This window comes from Hyposmocoma kahamanoa, unplaced genomic scaffold (assembly GCF_003589595.1).
Source record: "Hyposmocoma kahamanoa isolate Upper Pololo Valley unplaced genomic scaffold, ASM358959v1 67, whole genome shotgun sequence".
Classification (NCBI taxonomy): Eukaryota; Metazoa; Arthropoda; class Insecta; order Lepidoptera; family Cosmopterigidae; genus Hyposmocoma; species Hyposmocoma kahamanoa.
Window position 1 is genome coordinate 1,097,494 of NW_020653855.1, and position 16,064 is coordinate 1,113,557.

General features: G+C 37.2%; 1 protein-coding gene across 2 annotated transcripts in view; it reads right to left on the bottom strand.

Annotated features, from left to right (window-relative positions):
- Positions 1-8,766: 8,766 nt before the first annotated feature.
- LOC113232260 (glycogen [starch] synthase) overlaps positions 8,767-16,064 on the bottom strand; it is a 52,458-nt gene continuing 45,160 nt past the window's right edge. Inside the window, exons 16-19 of one of the 2 annotated variants that reach the window (XM_026466928.1) lie at positions 15,282-15,363; positions 13,299-13,431; positions 12,037-12,352; positions 9,025-9,102 (exon numbers count right to left, since the gene is read on the bottom strand). In XM_026466928.1, the coding sequence (XP_026322713.1) occupies positions 12,039-12,352; positions 13,299-13,431; positions 15,282-15,363 (529 nt within the window). In that variant the 3' untranslated portion in view covers positions 9,025-9,102; positions 12,037-12,038. Of the gene's footprint in view, positions 9,103-12,036; positions 12,353-13,298; positions 13,432-15,281; positions 15,364-16,064 lie in introns of both variants that reach the window. The other variant, XM_026466929.1, reaches the window with a different exon arrangement.

Genomic DNA, 16,064 nt, shown 5'->3' on the forward strand with positions numbered 1-16,064 from the left:
CCGGTTGGGGGCCCCGGTTGGAGGCCCGGTTGGGGCCCCCGGTTAAGGCCCCGGTTAGGGGCCCGGTTGGGGACCCCGGTTGGGGACCCGGTTGGGGGGGCCCAGTTGGGGGGCCCGGTTGGGGGCTGCGTTGGGGGCGCCCGGTTGGGACCCCCGGTTGGGGGTCCGGCTGGGCCCCAGTTGGGTGCCCCGGTTTGGGGGCACCGGTTTGGGGGCCCCCCGCTGGGGGCCGGGGCCTCCTACCGGGGCTCCCAACCTGGGCCCCAACCGGGCCCCACAACCGGGCCCCCAACCGGGGATCCCAACCGGGGCCCCCAAGCGGGGTTCCCAACCGGGGCCCCCAACCGGGACCCCCAACCGGGCCCCCTAACCTGCCCCCAGCTGGCCCCCAACAGGCCCCCACAACCAACGCCCTAACTCACCCCCATATGCCCTATAAATTTATCATAATTGTCAGTTTTAATTGTTAATTGTTAATCAAAAACATTGAAAAGATTGAAAATTGATTAATTGTTAATTGTAGATATTTGCGATTAACGATTGATCAATTGTCAATCTTTAATTGCCAGAACAATTAAATTTTGCCCAACACTGGTGCGGACTAGGTTTCTATGCGTTATTATTCTAAGACAAGGACATACTTTTAAATTAAAATTGACAAAATGGCTTTTGACACATTGCTTCTATAGTAATAAAGAATACTTAGAATTTACAAATTCACTACATCAATTAGAAACTATAGAGACTAAACATTGAATCCCATTAATATTTGCACATCTGCTTGCAGGTTGAATACAATGTACCTAATTTTACTTAAGACCTTTGTAATTACTGTATTCTGGCAAATAAACGTATTCTATTCTATTCTATTTAAAAACTTTTTATGCTCGAAAAATCTGAACGCATATTTCGCACAAACTAAATACTGAAGTATAAAAAAAACTAAACATTTGCAATTTAACAACATTTTACTAAATTTATTTTATCTACACACATGTCATAAATTCTATAAAATGTGTTCAAAAACCGCAAATTACGACCAGCATAAAGACAAATTGTTTTGTTTGAACAAATTTCTTATCTGTGAAAATGTTATTGCTTCCTAATAATAACGAATTCGATGTTATTATTACATTCAAATTTCGAACATCTCTGAAAAACAAAACAATTTGATTGGACCTCAATTCTAATATCAGTCGAGATGAAGTTTTATTCGAAATGAAATGTCAATAGCAAACAATTTTGACAATTTCACACGTTACTTGATATCGAACGATATGATAGTTGGGGCCGATTCTAGTTTGTCTAAGAATTAAAAATAAAAACTTCGGTTGTGTGCTTAGAGGATGGAAAAAAATAAAAGAAAGGAGCTGCCCTAAGTACAGAATCAACGTGCATATTACCAAAATTTGAAAGTTACAAACGGCGGATTTCTTTAGTGTTGTACCATAATCTATCGATAAGTCATTATCGACATGCAAATGTATGGCTTGAATTTTTGTTTCTTTAGTTTACTGTAACCAAAGTATGCCTAAACAAACACAAGTCTGATAATTTAATCTCGAGTGGTATATTATTATAAATGTCAACACACATTTTTAAACTTCAAAAAAAATTATTTACCAATAAACCTAATGATGGAATAGCATTGTCATGTAATCTAGTTACATTTAAAGTTCTGTTCAAATTTGACTCTTCAAAATGAAGCGAACAAATGAAGATGGTCTTTGATCCAACGTTTATATTCGGCAGTCCTATGATTTCCAACCATTCTTTCTTCCTTTTTTCATTTGTAGGAAAACTTGAAATAATAATAATAAAACAATAAAAACCTCATAGTGAATTGTTTTAATAACAGAATATCGATAATATGTATGCTTACAAGATCAACACTATCTCAAAATAATCGTTAACAACAATCATCAAAATATACAAACAAACAGGCAATCTAAAGTAACAAAAGCAAAATTTGGCAAGATTTATAAATAAACTACTTAAATAAGTCTAATTACATAAAATATTCGGGCTATTGTGTGATTTATAGACAAAAAAATAACACATGCCTGTGCAATGTAACATTCGATTGATTTGCAGTTTTTCTATAGCCGCATCCTTTAATGCTGCAGCGTCGCATTTTTATTAATACCTAATTATTCTCACTGTCAATATTTTTGTCCAATTTAATTATAATACATGTGAATAATTCAATAATACATTTCGAAAAACATTTGTTTTGACATTTGATGTACTTCCCTTTGACAACGGTATCATGTACCTCATGTACTTGAAATGGCCACGGTTGGCATTTAAAATGACGTTACGAATTTTCGATTCCCGTGTTTGACACAGACTAATGTAATGCTATCTCTTTTGGCTTAAGACGGCACGTAATAGTTAAACAAAGACAATAATATGCTTATGTTTTCGACGTCGAAATGCATCATATACATATAACGTCTGATTTATATATGTCAACGTAACATGTCCTTTAGTTTCCATAGTCTAAGGTTGTGTGACATCCGCTTAGACTATGGAATTTTCCATCCTCTAAGGACATGCATGAGAAAAGTTTTTATTTGCCGCCATTTCGCCAGGCGTAACATGCCGTTCCTGAACACATCACAGAGAGCTTATGTGTGTAGATAAAGCAGTATATGTAACTGTACATAATTAGGCATTAAAACACTCGTGAGATGTTTTAATGCCTAATTATGATCCTCACTCGTATTTTAATGCCTTTCATTATTTAACACTCACTTATACTACTATTGTGAATTCAATTTAAGCAGTACTTTTAGAATTTGGTAATTTTTATTTTATATCTAACACATTATGGCTGCATGCGTCTGTGCCACTTTTAGTTTGAGTTGTATTATCTGTGGAAGAATTGTAAGCTATCTGTTTAAAAAAAAAAAAACAAAAACACGCCATTTGCATTATCCGTAAATGTTGTGTTGTGAAGCGATATTTATTTATACAAGAAATAATCCTTTAGGACTGTTGGACCCACTGTTTGGTTCCACAAGTGGGTCCAGTAGGATTTTCAAATACTCGTGGTTCCACTTAGATGGTGGAACCAACGGTCTTAGTTTTAACAAGTAAATTTTTGGCCTCGTGGCCCCACTGACATTTTTTAGAAATAATAATATACAATAATAAGGCATACACTCATAGCCCCGCACTAGGGAAACCCTGTATCGCGGGTGCCATGGACACACAAATAGACAACCACAAATTACATCCAAACTCACGAGGGAAATAAGTTGTAGAAGTAAACAAATATTTCTCCCAGACAGGGAATCGAACCCGGGGACCTCTGCGTTGTAGTCCAGCATGGTAACCGTTCGGCCACCGAGGCAGTTAAGTTAATAAATTATCATTGTATCCATTTCCTCGCAAATGTGTAGAAAAACATTGTATGTAGCTGGGGCGGTAAAAATTACAAACCTCTCGAGTCATTAGAGCCCTCAGACTTTGACGTCGGCTTCTAACAAACTATCTTTACCAATTTTCTTATGTCCCGCTTTAAAAGTAAGTGGTTACTCAAGGACACTCAGTTGGCAATGGACAGAGCCATGCTCGGTATTTCCCTACATGATATAATCAGAAATGAGGAAATGCGTAGGAGAACTAAGGTAACCGACATAGCTCGAAGAATTGCTCAGCTGAAGTGGCAGTGGGCGGGACACATAGCAGAATCGATTGCCGTTGGGGCGGAAAGGTTCTTCAATGACGACCGCGCACCGGACGACGCTCAGTGGGTAGGCCCCCCACCAGGTGGACCGACGACTGGTGGAGGTCGCGGGAAGCCGATGGATGCGGGCAGCGCAGGACCGATCGTCGTGGAGATCGTTGGGGGAGGCCTATGCCCAGCACTAATACACTACACAACAAGTACTGTTTATAACGCGTAAGTAGGGTTGTTAAATCAAATCATTTATTTCTTTGTGATACACAGGCATTTATAAAGTTGTTACAAGAATGAATTTTGAATCACTGTAATCCGCCTTATGGCATACAAAGTTTTCTTTGTTTTAGTAATTCTCATGCAACAATTTGTACAATAATATTATAATCATGCAGTCCAATTAATGCAACCTAATACTAATCAAACATAATAACAATAGTAAAATAATCAATAACAAATTTAATAATATGAAATGTAAATTTTATAAGAAATCTTCAATATTATAGAATGTCCTATCATTTAAGTAGTTAAATAATAATTTCTTAAATTCTGCACAATCGTTGCAATTCCTAATTTCAAGTGGAAGTTTGTCATACCTTCGTAGCCATTACTATTATCTCTTTTGAAGTAGAGCAATTTTACATGATCTACTTTTCAGTTGATGAGAACGGCGGGCTCGTGTGACGAATTCAAATAAACGAAGATGACGCTTTACGACAAGTGAAATTTCAAATAATATATAAGCATGGTAGAGTCAGTATTTTCAAATTTTTAAATGGTATAAAGGTTGTTGTTGTGTTTATAAATGGTATTAAGGTTGTTAGCAGAGGTATAATCACCAACCCATATAAACGACTCCCTACTTGGCACGTTACGTGTCTTCTCTCAGGGAGTGCATAGCAGTGGCGAGGCGTCCTTATAACTCGATTTTCACCGGCTTGCCTAAAATTTACAATAAGTTAACCAGTGAAATGAAGTATACTATTGTACTAGTACCTGTGTGCTAATAAGTTGTGTTTAAGTGTTGCCAATTTACTACTCCGGCTTTACTATAGACATTTTTCACGCCTTCTCTGGCTGACTCAATACCAGTTGGGGATTTCACACTTTTCCCGAGGTTTGTGAACTTTCTTCGACGTGCAGGCTTCATCGTAATGTTTACCTTTACCGAAAAGATCTTGACTAAAATATTACACATACAACTACAGGTGCGAGCCCAGATTCGAACCCACCGACTCATACGAAGAACAAAGTGCGATGTGCTTAAACAGCGAAAAGAGTTAAAACATAATCTCGTTATTCAAAAGGCCTATATAAAGGTGTTTTCAGATTTTTTTATGTATTTATTATTTCGTTTCGGAAATATAAAATCGAACAACATTCGATCTTGGCTATGGATATGCGCAGTCAAGAACAACAAACTAAATGTACAATGTCCCAAGAATAAACAGCACCTTGCACATAGGTCTTTGTTCTACGGATGAGTCGCCACGGCTTCTATTTCAGAAGCGATAGGTGAAACCATTTGCCCACCACGGCTTCTAGCAGGAGCAGAAGTGAACAAAATGAAACCAAATTATTTTTAAAATGTAACACAATTTTATTTACTAAATAACAAATCCAGAGCATTATGGCACAGTTAAAAAGGGCATTGGATTTACTCCAGGAATCAATTCTTTCTTGAACTTACAAACTATACATGGCGACTAGAATTTAAAAATATATATATATAATTCACTGGAAAAAGACGATATTATTGCATGGTGGTCACTATAGACTTTTTTTTTAAGGAAATTCTAGTCGACATTTTTATATATATTTGGATTGTTAGTGCAAAAAGATACGCAAACAATCATGGTTCACTTGGTGGAAAGTGATTATCGCCCGTATTATGTTCACAGTGCCAATTACCCGAGCGGAGATTCGTAGGGATAGCTGTTAATACTTATTATTAGGGCTGTGATACCCAGACGTTTGCACTAACAAAACAGAAATTCTTATATTGGCAGTACTAAAGCATTAAAAATCTAATTATTAAAAAAAACTCTATAATATACCTAACAGTAATATGTAATCTACCTTATGTGTAAGGTAGCTATTATTTCGTGTAAATATGTACTTTTTTTAATAATTTATGTGGAAGTATTTAGAGGTAGGATGTTGAACATTTTTCTTATTTATTTTCTATGTTTTGAATTTGGTGATATCTAGTACAAATCGACAGCATGCTGTAGAATGTAGATAAATTCAAAGATTAAAAATTTTTAAATTTCTTCTAACATCTGACATCAATATACAAACAGACAAAAAAAAATATTTGCACATCCGCAATTAAATTACCACATACAACAATAATTTCCCAAATTCCCCTGAATATCTGCCCCAGTGGGGATTTCGGGACAAAAAATCGGAAATTTAAAACAAATCCAATAACCTCGTTAGTAAATATAATTAATATCTCTATTTTGTAAATAAAAATTTATGTGATTGCAGGTTTGTAGTGTAAATAATATTTTTAGAATATTCAAACAATTGTAATTACAACTATAAGTGTTTTGTTTTCTTGTAAGCAAGGTTTTTCTACAGGCTAGTAAATTCAGTGGAAAATGAAACAGAAATATATCATTACGTACTTATTATACGATACGATACTTATACGGTATATTTTATTAAGAAGCATTTCTTAAGTGTCTAAGGGCACGTTCAAATTAGCGTGTCTGTACCGCTTCAGTAATTTTTAGTTCACTGACTGTGACTGCAAAAGTGGCGCGCGCTTGTAACGACGACGTCTAATTTTAAGGTGACTTTGATTATGTCAGATAAAAATATCAGAGAACAAGAAAAGTTGTTTTAGTTTCACTATCTAATCAGTGGGGGTTTTGCGAATGGTTCCCGAAAACCCCATAGAATTAATTACCTTGCTTCCGCAGATATTTCGATTACTTTTCCATATATAGCTGCTCAAGCGTATTTTAACTAGTACAGTCAAACAACATGCTCTGCTTTAAATCGAACATTCAAGTTCAAATCAATAACAAAGGACTGAAGTAGAAAATGTGAAACTGAGAGTGTTGTTGACAATATATTAAGGCAAGAATTTGGACAAAAATTCTATAAAATTGATTTAGTAACAAAAATTACACATTTTATATAATTTATCGTAAAAAAATCGAAAACATTTTTAGTAAATATATATGTTTGTAAATAATGATTTTTTGTGATTGTGATAATGTAAATTTAGTTTTAATTTGTAAATAAAGTTGTTACAAAAAGGTAAGTAAACAATTGTAATTACAGTTATAAGTGTTTTGTAGAATAATTTCATCGCTACCTACAAGGGGCGAAGGGTAACAATAATAATGATCCAGACGACCAATTGACGTGGTCTCAAACTAGGGAATTCCATGAGTGCCAGAGCAACGAAGGTCACTCTAAGGCATCCCAAAACACCCTGATTAGAACCAATTAAGACAAGTTAATTCCCAATTTGGTCCAACCGAGAATCGAACTAGGGGGTTGATTCAGAACCTTACGATAACTCAGTTGTCGACAACACAACACCCGCATCGAACCTCAAACTGTCGTATTCGAAACCGAACCGAAATGACGCCACTCCCGTACCATTACTCGAACTTCTCGACCGGCAAAGGCTACGAATGTTATTCAGAACTCAGCTTTCGAATGAAAGTAAAAGAAAATGGAAAGTAATGCATTCCTAGGCGCTGTTCGACATTCACCCTTCGATTCGAGAATGATATCCAATCGACAGATTCGGTTAAAATATCGAAGAGTTCTGAATCGGGATCCTGGACATCCAGCGCCCATAAACCGTTGCGCCACCGAGGTCGTCTGAACACGATTCACATTAGTTATTCACTTTTGTTTGAATACCGCCGTCTGTACCTTCTACATTTGTTTCCCTTCACATAGCTACCCTCCGCCATTCCTGCTTATACTTAAAACCTAAGTCAAATAAATCTAAATTCTAACTGAAAAAATAAAATTTTACAACTTTATACCTATAAAGGAGTTACCACATTTACCCACACGGAATAGCATTAAGCCGGCCAGAGTTTCATGTTCATCTAAAAAGAGCAGCGTGCAGGACCTTCGCTTTTATTGTATACTTTTTCTTTTTCTCTTTTTTTTTAAGTAAATTAACTTTTTTTATAATAATATCAAGCGACGGGACGAATTACTGCGCCCATCACCCTGAGACATAAGTTGACAAGTCCCATGTGCCTGTAATTTCACCAGCTTGCTCAAGACCACTCCCTGGCTTGCTTACGATAAGAACAAGTCCATATGTGTTTCAAATATTCTAAGTACTGTTATATTATAAGCACGGCAGTACCTAACCTTGGAGCAAAGATAGTCAACGATGGAAGATGCCTATACAGTCGCACCTTAAAGGTCCTCAGGTTGTATGTGCTCGTAAACACTGTCGCAGGCAAGGACTTCGCTTCTGGGCTGTGCGCATAATAAAAGATGACGGTCTGAATACCAGCTCAAGCCAAATCCAAGCATCAATAGATGTGGCGACCCCCTAATTTTACAATAGTTGGATTCAGCATGTGCACTGCAGGGCATCGACTGATCTTGAATGTGGAAACTTTGACTCCGCTCTCTCTTCATCTAAATTTGCCCCGCCCTCGCCCGATCACTACAGTTTTTTAATTTTTAACCGCCAACACAAAAGAGGGGAGTTGTAAGTTTGAAGCCTCCGACTTCAAAATATGGAGGTTGTCAATTCGGCTACGCGATTACAACACTTGTGAACTGATTTCGGTGATTCATCTGATGACGTGGTCTTTTTCCTGTGAGTTATATAATTACTTTCATCCAAAGGTTGTCCAGCAGAAATCGCTTAAAGCGATAGGACTGTTATTGTTATTGATATGTACTGCATCTGTTTCCATTTTGGTGTACATAAAGAAATTTTATATTGTATATTCTTTTTTTTTTGTTGGAAAAAATATTTTACCTCAAAGGGTGTCAAATTAGGGGATGAATACGGTTTATTGGATGTCACCCACTTTTCGTTAAACGATTTCAATAAAACTAGGCAAAATAGATGTATTTGTACAAACTTTTGTGGTATGTTTTTTTCAAAATAGTTATAATTATGTATATATGTGTTTGTCAGTCTGTGGCATCGTAACCCGTAAACGGATGGACAATATATACGTAATGTAACAAAAATCAAGTAATCTCAGTTCGTCCATTTCCCATGAACATTTGAAGGCTGTACCCGGAAAGTGCAAAATTTATGATGCTAGAATCCAACTAAAAAAAACCTATTCTTCTCGTATTACCCTAATTGTCCGTGATTCTTAGTTCTGCAAGCTCCTTCTCCTCGTCTACTTCATCTTCATCATCAGAACCATGGACTGATGCCGCGGGCGTTGTTCCTCCTAAAACAGAGAAATACCACGATCGAATTACCGTGTAAGGCAGCTAAAAGTTGACGGCATAATTGCAGTTAATGCGTGAAGGTGATAACGACTTCACGTGATAACTGCATGCAGTCAATCAGCTACATGAAGTCGACTGCATGCAGTTAATGCACGAAGTGATTATCCAAGACATCGACTGCATTGATATGAAAAAATACAATTTAAAAACGTGTCGTGTTTAATAGTGAGAAACTGATTTGTGATAATATAACTACTTATAGTAATTAGTGTTCATAATTAATATATTTTACAATTGCTATATACCTACATGAATCGTGACAATTGTCATTTCGGGCGCCTTCAAATTAGAAGCTAATAGAAACGCCACAGTGTCACATTTGACACATTATTAACTGATTAACACATTTTCGTATTATATTTAGCGCCACAGTCGTGACATGCGCACGCCATCTTTGCAGTCACAATTGGGCTAAAGTGTTGTAAACGACATTGATTTTTTTTTTACAATAGTACTGTAGCGAATCGCGGCAGTATATTTTATAGACTTTTCAACAGTGTAGTTTTATACTGAAATTCTTAATTTAAATGTAATTAATTTTGGCGTCTTTTTCTTTAGTTTTATATTGAAACTCTTAAATGTCGTGTAAATAAATTGTAAACTCGTTTCCAAGGCCAAAGGAACTTCACTCTTCAATGGCACCCACCCGAACACTAATTGCTACAATCCGCTATAATTACTTTAAATTGGATGCTGATAAACAATAACGTGTCATTGTTTTTGATAGTTTATTCTAAAAACTTGTAAAAAACTTTTGATGTTGTCACCTCAGGAACGATGAATTGTTGTAATTTATTACTATAATAAATATAACAACAACAAGCACAACTGCAAATGTTTTCATTTTACAAGTAAATTTTAGAACAAAATATCAAAAAAAGCGTCCGAAGGGAAAAAATGTTTAGGTGCCATTTTCGCAAAACTATGATCATGTTGGTTGACACCTTATTGCTTATCAACATCCAATTATACTAAAATATATTGTTTCATAATAAGATGCTACTTTCATGTATTAAAAATATTTGATTATCAAATTTAGTATCATTTAAAGAAATATAGCAAGAAAAAAAATGTGAATTACACCACTATTGCCGTATTGCGCTGACATCATCAATTAGTGAACTAAAAATTACTGATATTGAAGCGTTTCTACGAGCGTCTAGTATGAAGGCGCCCTAAGCGCGTTTACCCACTGCATCCGATTCGCATTCCTTCCAAATCCCAGACTACACAAATCTATAAAACTCGGTCCCACTTCGGAAGTCGCTTGTGCACTTAAGTCCCATTCGAATCCGGGAAAATACGATATAGCTTGTACACTTAGAGATAAAATGACCCTTGTAACTTTCTAGGATTCGGAACTGCTATGAAACGGACGTCGTGCGCGAACGCTCTAAGTCTAATTAAATCTATTGAAAGATGAACAAAACACTAGTGAAAATTGCCTAAAGGTCCTAAAACGCGTCAAAAAACCTATCTACCTAAAAATCTATCTACATAGTAACCACATCAAATACATAAGAACCAACCACCGTAATTCAAAATATAACTTTAAAAACTCGCATAATACACAAACCAGCACATTGAGCGGAACACTTTAGTAGCTGTAGAGATCCTTGCGAAAGAATTCGTCCAGGCAAGAACTGCCACCTTACCTATTTCTGCCGTCAAGCAGTAATGGGAGCATTATAGCGTAAGAGTGAAATTACAGGCATATGGAACTAGTCAACTTATGTCTCAGGATGAGGGGCGCCCGTCAGGTCTTTGCGCTGCCACTGCTATGGACAGGCGGGTCGTTTACCACCAGGCGCACGACTGGTTCGTCCCGTCACATGGCGCCATAAAAAAATGGGAAAATAACAAAATTTTGTTTACTATTATAAGATTACGTTATAAGTCAACTTAACAATGGGACCTACGCAACTGTGCCAAAAATAACCGTAAATCAATTGTTCTATTTCTTGAAGTTTACAAATACAGATATATGTATTTTGTTTTTTAAACGTTTCCTGAAAGGCGGTCAGTCTTAATCGATTGTAAAAATAAGAAAAGGAAAAATCAATGTTATCCATAGCATAATTCGTGAGCTGTACACAGCTGTACAACATAAATATTGACAGTTAGTGATGGGAATTAACTGTCGATAGATATCGATAAATTTTTTTTTATTCATGTCACAGTTTTGGTTTAACCCGGCTTCATGACCCTAAGGTGTACCAAAATTATTGAGGATAAACATCACTTGCTCTTGGAGTGTGTTCGGATGGAACACATCAAGGTGCAGTTATTTGCACAGTTTGCTTTTTGTACATTTAATGTTGGTTGATTTCAATCCTATTTGTCTGAACCAACTAGTAGTGCCGCGAAGATTTGGTATACATGCTCATGTTCAAAGCCCCGTAATAAATATAGTTAAAAAAAATAAGAATAAGCAGTGTTTTTTGCAAAGTCTGGTCCAGTCATTTTACTTTTTATTTTAGGTCAAGTTTGAAAATAAAAAAATTGTCAACTGTAATTTTTTCATTTATTTGTTTTGATTTCATAATTAATGCAATAAAAGTGTTTCTATTATATTTTAATATAGGTTCGTCGAATGGTTCGGTTGTAAATATCTTAAAGGTTTTTATTGTTATTTTGTAAAATAATAAGTGGAAGTTCTTTTCTTGTAAATGAAAACTTTAATTTAATCAGCCGACTGTAAAAAAGGGAAAATATTCTCAATAAGACTGTATTATTTTTGTGTGTGTATGTTTAGCAACTACTCCGACATTTGTGAGTGTGTTTGTGAAACCATATGTGAAATGTTACTATTTTGATCCGCTAAATGTGCCGGTACGTGTATATTCAGAAAAACAGAAACATAACCCAGAAACCTTTAAGTTCTTTCGCAGTTTTCAGCAGAGTCGTTTAATTTCTGAATTAACTGATCAATTTGTTCCGCCATAGCCTGATTTAGAGGTTCAATAAAATCACTAGGCGTTCTATAATCCTCCTGCGACTCGGTAAAGGGATCTTTCTTCTTAAATGAAACTTCAATATCTGATTCTGGGACATCAGTTATTTCCAGAATTTCAAGACTTTTCTGGACGTTGATTGCGTTTTTCTTCTGTATATCGATTTGGTGAACAGTCTGTGATATTTTGTCCGTGGTTTCTTTTTTTGGTTCTCGCACTGATGATGTTATACGATCTTCGGTGACAGGGTGATTTTTTTTTGGGAAGAAATATTACAGGTCAGTTTCTTTCTTTTACTACACTTGGTCTCAAACTAGGTTTTTCACACAAGGACATGGACCACACAGATTGCAAGTGAAATGACAGTCACATGGGAGTTGTCAACTTATGTCTCAAGGCGACGGGCGCAGTGGCAGTGTCCCTCATCTTTGCGATTTAAAGCTCGAGTGCCTCCACAACTGCTATGGACAGGCGTGTCGCTTACCATTACGCGCACAAATTGTTCGTCCCGTCCCTCGGTATCATAAAAAAACTAAAATTAATTTAAAAAAGCTGTTAACTCCCTACGTGGCCGAACAGTTACCAACCCACGCAGAGGTCCCAGATTCGATGCCCGGGCCAAGAGAAATATTTGTATCGCCTACATTTATTTCTCTCGTGAATTTGGGTGTAATTTGTGGTTGTCATCGTTATTATGGTTTTTGTTGTTACATCTTTCATTGCACACCCGTTTAACCACACTTATCGTATTAAGCCGGTTCTCCATTGACGCGGCCGTTCGCGCGCTAGTTGTTTCTAAACCAAGACAAGCCGTCGTCGGCATGCGTACGGACGCGGTTGGAAATTCGCAAATCGTTGCCGACCTGTGGCGAGTCGCTTTCGTACGAACCTACTCTTACATTCACGGACATAGACCTTTATCTGTCTAGCTTAAAGTGATTCTGCGTTAGTCATTGTGGTGACTCCCTTACCGGGAGTTGAACCCGGCTAGATTCAAACCAGCGCCTTCAGATACCGTGCCTGATGCTCTCCCAACTGAGCTATGGAATGAACTAGCAGACCTTACTATTTTTTCCAGTTTCGCGCACTTTCCGGTAAACGATTTCCATAAAATTTAGCAAATAGACGTGACTCCACGAACTTTTGAGGTCGGTTGTGCTTTACAGGATAAAAATACTTACTGGAATGAGTGGGGCTGGGTGGTTCCGAGATGGGTCGTGGATAGTTGAACTGCTTGCCGAGGTCCCGGTCCATATGGTCCACGTAGTCCGGGTACACTATTTTCAACGCCTGTGCACGCGCTTGCCGGTAGTACTGCAAAAGATACAGACATCTTTAGTGTACGGACTACATTGCTTGATGTTCAGCTTGCTTAATTACTGAAATATAACAGTGAAAGTATTGAATCAATCGCTTTGGAGAAAATATATAGTAAAATTGAGGAATACACGGTGTGAAAATACGATTCCTAAAAATGATAATTTTTACGATAGAAAAACAAAAACACAAAAATTACCTCGAAATTTTGCAAGGAAACCGCTGTATTCAATAGGTATTTTACATATACCAAATTTTTTTTATATACACTTCCGGACATATAACTCGAGCCACCACACATTTTCAGTATTAAGTGACCTAAGCTTAAACAATGTTTGATTGATCAAAAACTTATGCAATTTGGAAACTAGTATACTAAACGTCTTTTCCATAAGTCCTTATTGGAAATTTGGATGTGCAAAACCGGGGAGAAAACTTTTTCTTCGATGGTAACCTATTTTTGTATTCTAGTCCTTTACGACAAAAATGCGAGGTGGCTCTAATTATGTGTCCGGGAGTATATATCAACTAAACTAAATAGAACACGTATAGTATACTATATACATTTTTCAAATGGCTTTGATTTTGTATGTAAAAAAATTATTTCTGAAATAAAGCCAATGTCCCTGTCGCTCGATCCAAGCAAAATGAACCGCATCAGTACGGGAAAAATTTGAATTCCAGCTGAGGTACTATTACTCTTAATAGCTTTAGTAGGAGTCATCGAGTATATAACCAGAAATAGAGACGAAATAAGGGCCATATATTCCTGGTAACACATTAGCGATATAGCTCTTATAAATATCAACTCCCGTTTGCACTGAAATATAGACAGGCCAACTACTGACCCGTGTCTCCGTATATTCCAAAAAATATTCTGTATTTATTGTAATAAAGATAATATCTCTAACAATGCCGTGCAGTTCTATTCGGTGGTGTGGGAAAAACAGCAAAACATCTAATTACAAAACAAACGGAATCACATTTCATCGGTAATTAAATATGTAACTTTGCAATCTTCGTCCATTATAGCAAAGCTCAAGATAACTGGTCGATTTGAAGTGAAACAATTGACGACACCCGTCAATTGTTTCGAACTCGGGCTAGCCAATCGGAGCACAGTTGTCACAGTAAAGATATGGCAGAATAGTTTTCAAACAAATTAAATGACATTTCGTCTCTATTTCTGGTTACATACTCGATGGTAGCAGTAGAGCACCTTGTGAAAGAGTTCGAGTTTAGGGAATTACTGCCACCTTACCTATTTCTGCCGCCAAGCAATGTCAGCTTTACTGCGTTCCGGTTTTGAAGGGTAAGGGTGCTGGTGAAATCACACGCACATGGGACTTTTCAACTTATAGCAGAGCCTATTAGATCATTGCGATTTAATGCTCTGAGTACCATCAGGCGCATGACGTGTTCGTCTGTCACTTGATATTATACAAGAAAAGCTACTTTGCTGAAAACGAACCTTGCTTAAAAGCAACATAGCGTAAACTGTCACGCATCCTTGAGACACTCGCGTGCTGATTTTGATTCAAAACGGAATCGAACCGATCGGGTAGTCTCTAAATCAGACTGGTTTCCGAGCGAGAAGATGAACCTGGTTCCTACTATATCTTTCTAATTTGTGAGTTAAATCAACTATTGTTCCGATTAGAAATGTCAAAAGTTTCCGATCGGCCAGTTGTGAATCGCAATTATGCGCCTCGACTCGGAAGAGACGCAGTTTCCGATCGGGAAAGGCAATCCAAATGAAGCTGTCGGTCTCCCTAACAATTTTGGTAATGTATTTAAAAAAAATTAATTTCTTGTTTTACACCGTGAAGAAACTTTAAAAGACTTACGATGCCAAGATTTCTCCAGTCCAAAAGATCAGATAACCTCTCCGTTCTGTTTCTCTGGATGATACGCTGTCTTCGCGTCAATCTATAAAGTAAATTTAAAAATTTTGAAACTTAAAATAGAATACAAAAACTATTAGGGTAGTAGCCACCTTACCTATTTCTGCCGCCAAGCAGTAATATACGCATGACTACGTTCCAGTTTTGAAGGGTAAGGGTGCTGGTGAAATTACAGGCACATGGGACTTGTCAACTATGTCTCAGGGCGCAGTGGCAGTGCCCCTAAAATCTTTGCTATTTAAAACTCTGAGTGGCACTGTAACTGTTATGGATAATCATGTCGCTTATAAAATAAAAAAAATAAAATTATATTATGTTAGTAGTAGAGTAATAACGCACACACTCAACATAGCCCCGCACTAGGGAAACCCTGTGTCGCGGGTGGTATGGACACACACATAGACAAATTACAAATTACACCCAAACTCACGAGAGAAATAAATGTAAGCCATACAAACATTTCTCCCAGTCCGGGAATCGAACCTGGGACCTCTGTGTGGCAGTCCGGCATGGTAACCGTTCGGCCACGGAGGCAGTACAGTTAGTTATGTAAGATTAGTTCACGATTGTGGGCGTGTGAGGACGAAGGATTTTGATACCTTTTCTTCTATTAGTTTGTTATTCAGTCGTTAGATGCAACTATAAGGGTGCGTTCTCATAATGTCGTGACGACAAATTGTCGTGCAGATTAAAGTGTCGTGGCTTGTATATTTAAATGAAGTTGTT